The sequence below is a fragment of the Petaurus breviceps genome, unplaced genomic scaffold (assembly GCF_028583685.1).
Source record: "Petaurus breviceps papuanus isolate PSGF00001 unplaced genomic scaffold, PetGlider_PUasm1.0 38, whole genome shotgun sequence".
In the NCBI taxonomy this organism is placed as follows: Eukaryota; Metazoa; Chordata; class Mammalia; order Diprotodontia; family Petauridae; genus Petaurus; species Petaurus breviceps.
The window spans coordinates 19,676,480-19,688,602 of record NW_027186304.1 but is presented as its reverse complement, the minus strand read 5'-3'; the positions used below and the strand labels follow the sequence as shown (position 1 = coordinate 19,688,602).

The 12,123-nt window shown below is 39.4% G+C and overlaps 1 protein-coding gene across 2 annotated transcripts in view; it reads right to left on the bottom strand.

Moving 5' to 3' along the window:
* The window catches only part of SPIRE1 (spire type actin nucleation factor 1), a 252,372-nt gene that overhangs the window by 17,300 nt on the left and 222,949 nt on the right, over window positions 1-12,123 (bottom strand). For both annotated transcript variants that reach the window (XM_069099610.1, XM_069099609.1), the window contains exon 10: window positions 2,249-2,339. In XM_069099610.1, coding sequence (XP_068955711.1) covers window positions 2,249-2,339 — 91 coding nt within the window. The remainder of the gene's footprint in view (window positions 1-2,248; window positions 2,340-12,123) is intronic.

The following is a 12,123-nucleotide window of genomic DNA, read 5'->3' as shown; positions in this document are numbered from 1 at the left end:
CAAAGCATACTTCCACTTCCTGTGAGAGGCGTGTTGGACTAAATCAAGAAGACCTGAGTTTAAATTCTGTCTTACTAGATCTGTGACCCTAGGCGAATCACTTAAACCTCTCTCAGCCTCAAACTGTCTCCTCTGTAAGATGGGGAAAATAATAGCTTCTACGGCACAGAGTTGCTTGAGGACCAAATGAGATATACGAAGTTTTACAAACCTTAAAGTGTTCAAATGCTATTAGTGTTATAGCCTAAATGGAAAATTACACACACACATACCACAACACTTAGGAAAATGTTATAATCATAAAACTAATCAAAATAACTTCATCTTTTGCCCTGCCTTCCCAGTGGGGTCATAATGAAAATCAAATGAAATGTTACATGTATTTGTAAATACCTTCAAGATTTTCTTTTCCTTTATAATTTCTTCCCACTTCCCCTTGGAAAGAAATGATTTTTAAAAAGACAATATTGAAAGGATTTTTTTTAAAAAAAGGTATGTACTTTCCATTACAAACCAGGGCAATCCAGAGGGAAATGGTGGGTATGAATAGGCTACAACCTATCTCCAGGAAAGATCTGAGCAGGAAAAGTGCCTTCGTTGACAATGACATACATGATTGGAGAAAGAGGTTGTCAGTTACAAAAAGTGCAAAAAGTTTTAGTGGAGTTCTAAGTTTATGAAAGCTTTTTTTTTTTTTTTTTACATTAGCCATCTAAAATTACACTAAGATTTTCTGGACATCCTGTATAGTGAGAGTGAATGGTTAACTGATGCACAAGTACTCCTGATCCAGTGGTGTCCTGGCAAAATCCAGAGATACAGAAGCGAGCCCCAGACCACTGGGCTGAACCTTCATGAAAGATTCATGGCAGGGCATGAACAACTGTCATTTTGCACAACAAAGTATAGCTGAGTTATGATCTATGAATTTGAAGGGGGTATTGATATAAATGAGACCAGAGATCCACTGAAATAGCAAAGTTCTAATTTTCCTAAACAGGAAATATAAAAACTGAACTCTTATGTTCAAAATATGGACCAAGAAATGTGAGTGCTCTACAAAAAACAATTATAAAGACACATGCAGGTCACCTTGAAGTGTTTAAAATCACTTTAGGAAATCTAGTTCTTTCATAACTTCTTGTATGCTAGAATAATTAAGAAAGTATTTTTGGTGTCTCTGAGTGTGTGTAATGTTGGGCTTCAGATCAGACACAGATATATAAGCAACTCCAATCTATTGGCAAGAGTCTTCCTGATAAATTAATTATAAAGATTTATCTGCTAATACAAATCTGCTCAATTTTTCAGAAATAAAAATATGTAACAAGATGAAAAGATAAAATAATTTACTTTAAGTGAAACCAGGCAACACAACAACAACAACAATAATAATGCTAACATTTATATAATACCTATTATGTGCCAGGCACTGTGTTAAACACTTAACAATTATCTCATTTGATCCTGACAACAACCCGGGACACAGGTACTATTATCATACCCATTTTACAGTTGAGAAAACGAAAGCAGACAGAGTTCCAGTGATTTGCCCAGGGGCACACATCAGTAATTTGGATTTGGAAAAATGAATCTCAGCTTAGGTCTTCCTGACTCCAGGCTTGGCGCCCTACCCATTGTACCACCTAGCTGCCAAGTAGTGAGACCAAGAGGACATAAGACCAGTAATGAAGAGACTTGAGGTCTAATATCAGCTCCACCTGATAACTTTCTTAGAAGCATTAGAGAAAGAAGAATCATGTAATCCTGACTGGTAAGATTCCAGCATCACCTCTCGACACCTCCAGATTGCTGCAGGATACATTGAGAGCGTCTGATGAAGCATTACAATTTATTACACAACTGGTCCAATGTATTCAAGACAAACCAGCATCCTAGTAGACAGGGCTAAGATTTTCTGGACATCCTGTATAGTGAGAGTGAATGGTTAACTGATGCGCAAGTACTCGTGATTGGACTCTGAGTGAAGAAGACCTAAGGTTAAATCTGTCTTCAGACACTTACCAGCAGGGTGACCCTGGGCAACTCATGTAAGCACTGTCAGCTTCAGTTTCCTCCTCTGAAAATCAGAATAATAACAGTACCTACCTACCTCACAGTTGTTATGAGACTCAAAAGAGATAACATATGCAAAGCACTGTGCAAACCTTAAAGCATGACATAAGTTCCGGCGATGATGATGGTGATGATGATGATGCAGAGCATTCTATCTGGCACTAATACTTACTCTTTTTGCTTGGCAGAGCCTCCAGTACGGGGTCTTCCAGAAAGGAGGGAGATATGCTGCTGCTGCTTGCTGACTTGTGTACTGTTTCCTCCTAGGATAAGGTATGGAGGGAAAAGTAAGAATTATAACTGGGCCATTTTTCTCTAATGTTAAATCATGACAAATTTCAGTTTAAAATATCTTTATTACCTTAGCAATCATGACCAAAAAAAAGTAAAATCAGCAAAGAATTCAAAACTTTAGTACATCAATATGCTGTGGGAATTTCCTCCACTGATATAGATCATAAACTGTTCATAAGTGTTAGTCTTAGGGGGTGATCCGAAGCTTAGAGACACTAAATGATTGCACATGGTCACACAACTATTGTCAAATATCTGACTGGAACCTAGGTCTACCTCATCACAAATCCATTTTCTTCTATGCATTAAATCACGCTGTCTTATGAGTCCAGTACAAAAAGCTAAAAGGCAGCTGCTACAGCATATCATAAACCATGAGGCAAATCCCAACTTAGTTGTAAAAACTGAATGCAGCATTAATTGTACTATGAAGCTTGAAACATTGCGTCCACAATACCACTGGAAATTGTCAATTGTTATATTTTTATACTAGTAAGATATCAGTAGCTTTCTTAATTAAAAAAAGGTTTTTGCATACATCTTTACTTGAAAAGTGAGATAAATGGCAATTAGACAGGTTTTAATGACTAATTTCTAGTTAATGTGGTTTTAAGAATTAGCTGTTTACTATGAACTAGTTTTTACCTAAAACCTACTAGAATCTGAAATCATTAGATTCAAACAAGCTCTAGTACAAAGAATCTAGTCAAAGGATGGGGGGGGGGGGGCGCGGTTCAGAAAGGGGGAAGAGGCTGTGTAAATCATGACATTCAAACAAAGAAGGCTTGAGCAGCGACCTTCCACACTCTAGACTATGTTTAACAAATCAAGCAACACAAGTGAAAACTTTATCCCAGATATAGTGCAGATCACATGAATTTCAAGGAGGAAGAGCTAGCCAGTAGCACTAGAATAATGCCCCTTTTGGCTATGAATAGTCATTAAGAACATGCTGAGTGAGGGTACGGTTGAAACTATTTCCAATGAATGACTGTACATGATCTGCCAAGTCTCACCTCACAGAGTCACAGGGTAACAGATATTACGCTGCAAGGTACCTTATAAATTGCTGTAGGTCAGGCCTGACTTGAGCTGGTCTAGTGGTGCAGGTTTGGGAGCTGAACATAATGAAAATATTCATAGTCCATCCAACTGTTAGCAAAAGGGAGCTTATCTAGGTATTGCGTGAAAAAAGATATTTATTAAAGATACAAGACTGATTCAGTTGGGAACAGCTTCCCTGCTTCTTGTTAGCCATGCTCGCAGGCTGGTCAGCACACACCAGAAGTGTGTGTATGTCACACCTAAGACAGAACTGACTCTTCCCAGGCTGGCTTTTGTCCTTAGATCACCAGAAAGCTACATTTATGCTTCCAGCCCCACTCCCCTGGACCAATTAAGTCTCAATAAATGAGGAAAAGCTAGCCTACTAAACTAGCCTAGATTGTATGGGAGTAGTTATTATTCCTATAACTTCAGTCAACTAATCCAACAGCTAGCTATAGCTTACAAATAAGGAAAAACAAAGCCCATAGAGATTACACGATTTGCACAATATCATACTGCAGAGGAGTCAGGACAGAAATTACCTCCTCTGGCTGCAGATCCAGTATCCTTCCCACCATCTATGCTGCCTCTTTCCTTCCCACCTCACTTCCCCAACAAAATTATCCCAAAGATGTCCAATGGTGACGTTAAGGACTAATTGATGCTAAGGGCAACCTATCTCTTCCCCTCCCCCCCCCCCCCCCGTGTTTATAATGGATATGAAACACACTCTTTTTCTATTGAACATTTTTTGGGTATATATCAACTTGGAAGTTCTACATTTAAATCTCAGGCCCTTAGTTGGCCATGAAGATATGTTGCCACCGGGTGGGCAGTGGGATCTTGTTTATGGTCACATGGTTCAAATATGCAAGTTTCAGCCATAAGCACAATTAACTTAAGGTTGGTTTTATCCTTAGGCTTGAGTAGAAAATTTCATTCTAGATTCAGGATTTAGGCAAAGTTTTAATCAAGCTTCTAGGGCAGCTCCAAGATTGCTGGTCAGACTGAAAATAACTGAAATAGATTATTAGTGAAATGGTAATAGGGTGAATATGTTAACATTTCCTAAACGCTTTTCCAGATTTGGTTCCATTTTTCACCAACTTTAAAATGCCTAATACACACACACACAATTTTATATTTAAAGTAAATGCTTTTTCAGTTTGCTTTCAGCCTTATCATGAATATTTCACAGTTATCTTCCTAGTTATTACTGGTAAAAAGATAAGAGGGCAGGGGCAGAAGGGGTAGAGGGGGGTGGGGATAGACAGATGATTGGTTCTTTTGAATTCTGAAGAAAAGCTGTTTCCACCAGCACAAACCTACAAAAAAAACCTCAGAGAAGTTTATTAACTATTCTTAGCTATAAATTAGATTACATAAATGTTTGTTGTTCTGAGAAACCTTTACTGAAGAGAGGAAGCATAGTAGTAGAAGGGATGAGAAGTCATTTCCCTAGAGTCAGCAGACATGTGTTCTAGTGTTAGACCTGCCCTTAACTACCTTTGTAACCTTTGGGAAATCATTTTCCCTCTACAAGTCTCAGTTTCTTTATCTCTAAAATAAGGGATTGAACTAAATGATCTCTTAAAAGGTCCCTTCTAGGTTTACAATTACTTGGCCCCTTCGAAAAAGGCAAAGTGGGAGTTCTATAGAGTTGAATTGGCAACATAGCCTCCTTCTTGGTTGAGGAGCTAGAAAGTTTGAAAGGGATTCTCAAATTCTGTCAATGTAAAAGATAGTATATTAAAAAATTAAGATTAATTTTGTATAAATTATATCATCACAAAATTCCAAATATTTGTTGACTTATACAGTACTTCCCACTGACAATAATGACTGAAGATATTGAAGATGCCTATTTGCTGAAGCCTCTATTTAAGGGACTCAGCTAAACATGAGTAAGGAGACTGGGAGAAACTGATCTCTGCTATGTAACTTGGTGTACTTTTCTTCAATTATCATTTGTACAGTAATGGGAGACCCAGACCATAACACCCTGACTCCCCAATATAAAAAAGTCAGAGATGCCAATTAAATCAGTGGACCACAACAGAGTTGGATATGGAGGAACAGGAACTACAGCTCTCAAGATGACACCTCAGCACCAGATGCAATTTACCTGTCCAGCTTGTACTGCCTCAAGAGAGAACAGCAAACGAAATCTACTCCGTCCACATCCTCCTACCTATCTGATCACTCTATTTCAGTCTCTGTGCTGGTTTATCATCCACCTCATGGCCTCCAACAGTGGGTGTATCCCGAGGCTTGGTACTGGTTGCTCATTTTTCTCTCTTCATACTCTCACTTAGTGACTTCATCAGTTCCCAAGGGTTTAATTATGTAGATGAAAACCTGCATCGGAATCCAGCCCTGCCTCAGGATAACCATGTAGATGAGACACTTTCCCAGGATTACCCCAGCCTGAAGTCATGGAACTAAGAGTCATCTGAGATTGTTCACAAAGAAGACAGAGAGAAGAAGCCAGGTCAAGCCTTGTAGCCCTCAGAGTCACACTTCATGTTGAATACATTGTGGACTTTGCAGAGTCAAGACTTATTATTCTCTTCTTTTCCTTATAATCTCTGGGATAGCTGCTATTCTAAGTTAACTAGTGGCGGAAGTGGTGGGTAGGTTAAGACCACTGTTGGTAAAACTAAATTAAGTTCAATTGCTCCAAAAATAAATTGGAATTAATCTGGAAAAGAAACTAAACTGTACATATTGTTTAATTTAGAAATACTACTATTAGGCATATATAGGTATACACACATATATACATGTGTGTACCTATACATATATATACCTATTCACACACACACACACACACACATATATATATACACATATGTATATATGCATGTGTGTTATGTATTTCTCCCAGCAAGGTCAAAGAGAGTGAGAGAAAATATGTGTAATTAAAAAAATAATTTTAATATATATATTTCTTATATATTATATAAATATATTAAATGTAATATAAATGATATAAATTTAAATTTTATAATTTTAAAAATAAAAAATATTTCTGTACAGCAAAAACTTGGAGGTAAAGTAGGTTTCTATGTACTGAGGTAAGGATGATGCAAATGGAATGGAATATCATTGTTCTGTGAGAAGCAACAAATCTGAACAATTGGGAAACTCGGAAAGACTTCTACAAACTGAAACATGAAGCAAGCAGAACTATGAAACAGGAGGATCCCCTTTTATGCTCATGGAACTCTGAAATTCCTTTATCTCATCAGCCTCCGTGGTTATTCCACTGCGTACTCTGGCTTGTAACCCCTAATCTCATCTTCCTCCTTATCATACGCTCTGATCCCTCTATCCTCCAATGCTTTCTCAGGCCATCCTCTCTGAACTGGCAACACTTTTCTTTTGATGTTCTGATCCATTGATGAATCCAACTCTGCAATCTTTCTCTTGAATCCCCTGCCTCCTTATCCTATAACTGGTCCTGTCTGGTCAAGGTTCAGCCTTAAGACCATTTGCACTTATTTGATGTTGAACGAAGCTGGGGAAAATCATGAAGCCCTACTCACTACAATTTGTAATTGTGTTACATAATCGCAACTAGACCTTCATGACAGCAAATCAATCCTTTCACTCTCCCACTCACAATGGCACCTTTTCCAAAGCTTTTCATTCCTACTCAAACCTCCCATAGCTCCCACTTGCCCACCCTGTCAATCTTGCCTCATATTAAAAAAAAAAAATTAGAGTATTAGTCAAGAGTTCTTTCTACTTCATCTCATATCACTCAGATACCTTCCCCCCACCATCTCCTACATGACAGTGTCAAGACATTAGGAGACACCCTGTTTCCCAGAGCTAAGACCCTGCAAGCAAGCTGTGCTCTTGGCTTGGCATAACAACCATCCTTTGCACTCACCCTCTGGATGATCTCAGCCATAGCAAAATCCCAGAATTGTTTCTAGTCATGAAGCCCTGCTATGAATCACACTTGCCACATCGTTGCTGTTACCCCTCATTTTCAGGGCTACAGATCACTGTGCAGCCACTGGTAGAAATATTTCGATTTCCCCACCCTAAGCAGGACGTTCCCTCCCCCTCCCCCTGACTAGGGGCAGGGCTCCATCACATGCGTCTTTGCTTTCAAGGTGTTTCACTCACACTGAAATTAAACTTCTGTTTGATTCCTGACTCTCCTGTCTCTAGCATGCTGTGTTCAGCCCCAGCCACCTACAGGTTAGAGGCCAGTTCCATCTGGTTGACAATGGACATCCTATCGTGATTTTAGTTTTTGCTGCCACAAAAATGTTGTTATAAATATTTTTCATATATGACTTTCTTTGAAGGGGTCTATCCTCGAATAATGGCAAGTGGGGAGATTACCTAAGGATTGAAAAAAATTATATCTATTATTACTAAAAGAAAAAGTAAATCAAGAAAGTTACTAATAATTACTGGCCCATATCCCTTACTTTCTAAAAACTCTATAAAATTTTTATGAGAATAATCTACATATGCAAGAAGGGCATCCTCATTGAAGTTCTGAGAAAGGTACAAATGATATTCCACAAAAGCCCACATCTTTATACTCACACAATGGACTGAAAGGTATAGGAACTATGAAATCCCACTCTGTGAATTATTTGTTGGTTATTTTTTAAAAAGCATTTGATTTAGTAATTCTTTTAATGTGACAAGCATTTATTTATTGAGTCCCTACTACAATGATGCTGGCTGTCGAGGATACAAAGACAAAAAGCAAGCAGTGCCTGACCTTAATGAATTTACATTCTACTGGAGGATAACATGTATGCACATAAGGGGGGTGGCTAGGTAGCGCAGTGAATAGAGCACCAGCTCTGGAGTCAGGAGGACCTGAGTTCAAATCCGGCCTCAGACACCTAACATAAAAACTAGCCATATGACCTTGGGCAAGTCATTTAACCACAACTGCCCTCCAAAAAGCAAAATAAGAAAAAACATGTATGCATATATGAAATATAAAAAAAGGAATTTTTTGGGAAAGCACTAGAAACTAGAATAGATTTCTGGTGGAAGGTAGCACTTGAGCTGAGCTTTGAAGAAATCTTATGTTTCTATAAGGCAGAGGTGAGAAGAAGCATATTTTAGGCAGGAGGGGACAGTCTGCTTTGTAAAAGCACATGCAGGCAACAGCAAAAAGGCCGATATTGCTGGTATGTGAAGGAATGAGCCTTCTCCTGTTGATGTCCAATGAGGCTAGGTTAAGACTCTGCTATATGAAGATATATTATGTTCCGCTGGCATTCAAACAATGCCAAGTGATCTCAAGAATGGCACGAAGACAATGGATGGAATCCCTGTGAAAGATTTATGAGAAATGGACAAAAGTCTCAAAGAATGAATAGGCAAAGATAGGTTTCAATTTGCATCATTTAGCCCATGTTAAGGAGATACAGGATCTGGCAGTGAATAAATTATTCAATTTCTCTTGAGCCTACGTGTCCCAATTCAGGCTATGTAATGCCTTTAGTATATACCTAAAAAAAAAAAATAAGTCTTATCCAGAAATTCCAAAGAAGATAACTACAGTTTTTATTTTGTTTTATATCAATCTGTCATATGAAATAATATATCTTATTTCTACATCTTAAGATGCACAAAACTGAAGAGTCAGACAAAAGGCCTGTAAATGGACTGAAGACTCTTAATAAAGGATGGGAAAAGTTATTATTTTACCAATATAGCTATTTCTGTCATTAGTTAAAACTATTTTCAGAGATTTTACTTTATCACTTGAAAAGTGATGACCACTAACATAAAAAGAATAACTACATGTGGCCATACTAGAAACATGTCTAAAACTAAATGAAAAAATTAAGAGCAGATATTTAAAATTTAAGCATCTCAGTCCACATATCCTAATACCATAAACTTCACAGGACATAGTTAATAATGTAGTACAGCAGTTAATGATGAGGTTTTGGTATAGTCAACCTGCAAACATCAAAGCCATGCTTTTAATTTAGTTCAACTGAGCAGGTTACAAGTTAGTAATAGAAGGTAGGATGCCAGAACATCACAGTTTTTAAAAGTAGGATGAGGCAAACAGAAAGGCTGGCAGATACAAACACTTGAATGGTACACTGAAATAGTCTGAGTTTGTAAATAGTGAGATCAACAGTTACAAAACATGAGCTGTTCAGGGCGGCTAGGTGGCGCAGTAAGAGCACCAGCCCCAGAGTCAGGAGGACCCGGGATTGGTTCTGGCCTCAGATACTTAACACCCACACAAAATGACTGGCCGTGTAACCTTGGGCAAGTTACTTCATCCCAATTGCTTTAGAAAAACAAAACAAAACATGAGCTGTTCATATCTGTTAAGTGTGTAGCAGCAGGGGATAGGGAGGAGATGAATAAAATCATCTCGGTCAGTGGTAAAGGCATTGCAAGTAGCAGAAAGTCTAAGGCATGTTTACAACTATAAATTAGGAAGTATTCATACTTGTAATCATCAGCAGAAGGAGCACTGTATTTGGATTCAGAGAACCAGGGTTCAAATCCTGTCTCTGCTACTTGCTAGCTTTTTGCTCTACTACTGAATCAAAATTCTGATAGCTGATACCCAACTCCAGGACACTTCCCTTCTTTCCTCAAGGAGTGCTTGATTCACAGTCTTTTTCTCCTCCCCACTTCCTGTACTCTTACCAGGGGACTCCAACATAAATACTGATATTCCTGTGAATACTCTAACTTCACAAGTCCTCATGAGTACTCCAGCATCAAACCTTAGCCCCACAAAAATGATGGTCATACCTTTCATCTTGTCATTATCCACAAATGTACCACTTTCATGTTCATGAACCCTGAAATTCCCTTATCAGATTACTATGTGTTGTCATTCCACCACTCGCTCTACCTGGCAACTCCAAACCCTGTTCTTCCTGCTCACCATGACATCTAATCTCTCTACCCCTCAGTTATTTCACAGATCATCACCCCTGCACCAGCTACACTATTCTCCCCTTTCCCCATTCTGAACCAATTCAGCTCTACATTGTCCTCTCCTCAAGTTCTTTGGTCCCTTATCATATTGGTGATCTTGCCCTGCCAAGCCTCATACTTGGAACATTCCTATCATCTGCTGCCTTTGTTCCTACACATGCTGCAGCATGAAATTGGAAAAAACAAAAACAAAAACATAAACTCGTGAGGAGTAGATCCACTACAAATCTGTGTTACATGATCTTAACTGGGCCCTCAATACGACAAGCCAATCCTTTTAAACCTATTAATCAACTTACTATCCCACTCACTACAGGCCTTTTCCAAACCATTTCAGCTTTCTTCAAAGCTCCCATGGGTCCCCTCCTCCCCCTTTCTCAGCTGACAACTGTGCCTTGTATTTTACTGAAGGAAAAAGAAACTGAGGTCATTTTCCAAGAGCTCTCTCTTCTACCCTCTTCCTCATCTCACATCACCAGATGCCTTCTGTCCCTTTCTCTTCCTTTCCTCCCGTCTCACATGAAGGGGTGGCAAACCCCTTGGCATGCACAAGTGATCCTCTTCTATTTGGTCTTCTCAAGCAGAGAAGACCATCTCCTCTGTCATCTCTGCCATCACTTGTCTTCAATTGCTCCTGTCTACTGGCTGGTTCCTTAATGCCTACAAATATGCCCATGTTTCCTCCATCTTCAAAACCCCTCACTTTATCCACCGCCCCCCACTAACTATCATCTCATAGCTTTTCTCCCTTGAGAAGGCTATTTATGATAACTGTTTTCACTTTCTTTCACTCTGTTTGTAACTCTCCACCGTCTGGCTTCTGACCTCATCATCCAACTGAAGCTGCTCTCCCTAGAGTTACCGATGGTCTCTTAATTGCCTAATCTAATGTCCTTTTCTTAATCCTCGTCCTTCTGGACTTTGTGCAGCCTTTGACAGCGCTGATCACCTCTTCTTGGGCTTGCCGAGGCACTACTCTAGCTGTTTCTCCTCCTATATGGTGGTTCCTTCTCAGTCACCTTTGCTGGATCTTCACTCATATCATGCCCACTAACCACTGGTATCCCACAGGGCTCTCTCTTGGGCCTTCTTCTATTTTCACTACATACTTTTTCATTTGGTCACCATCTCGTCAGCTCCCATGGATTCAATTATCATCTCTACTGTGACGATTCTCAGATTTATTTGTCCAACTTTGACCTCTCTGCTAACTCCAGAATAACATCTCCAAATGCTTACCATACATCTCAAACTGGAGGTACCAGGACAGATTGTATTCAACATATCCAAAACTGATTTATTCCACCACCACCCCGTGCCCCCCAAACTTGTCCCCTCTCCCCAACTTTCCTATTACTGTGGAGGGCACCATTCTCCTCCCAGTCATCCCCAATTTCTCCCTCTCGTACCACCCCCGCCCGATCCAATCAGTCAAGTCCTATTGTTTCTGCCTTCATGACATGTCTCGCACATGCCATCTTCTCTCTCCGACACTATCACCACCTTCTGTTTCGCAAACAGTTTCAAAGTTCTTCACAACTGGCTCTCCCACTCCTCTCTTCACCCCAACTCTTCATCCAGTGACACCGGCCTCTTTGCTGTTCCTCACACAAGGCACTCCTCCAGGTTCTAAGTACTGTTCAGTTTCTCCTGTATGAATCTCAGTCAGTCAATAAGCAATTATTTAGTGTCTATTTATATGTCAGGCACTGTGCTAAGGGCTGAGGATACAAATACAAAAAA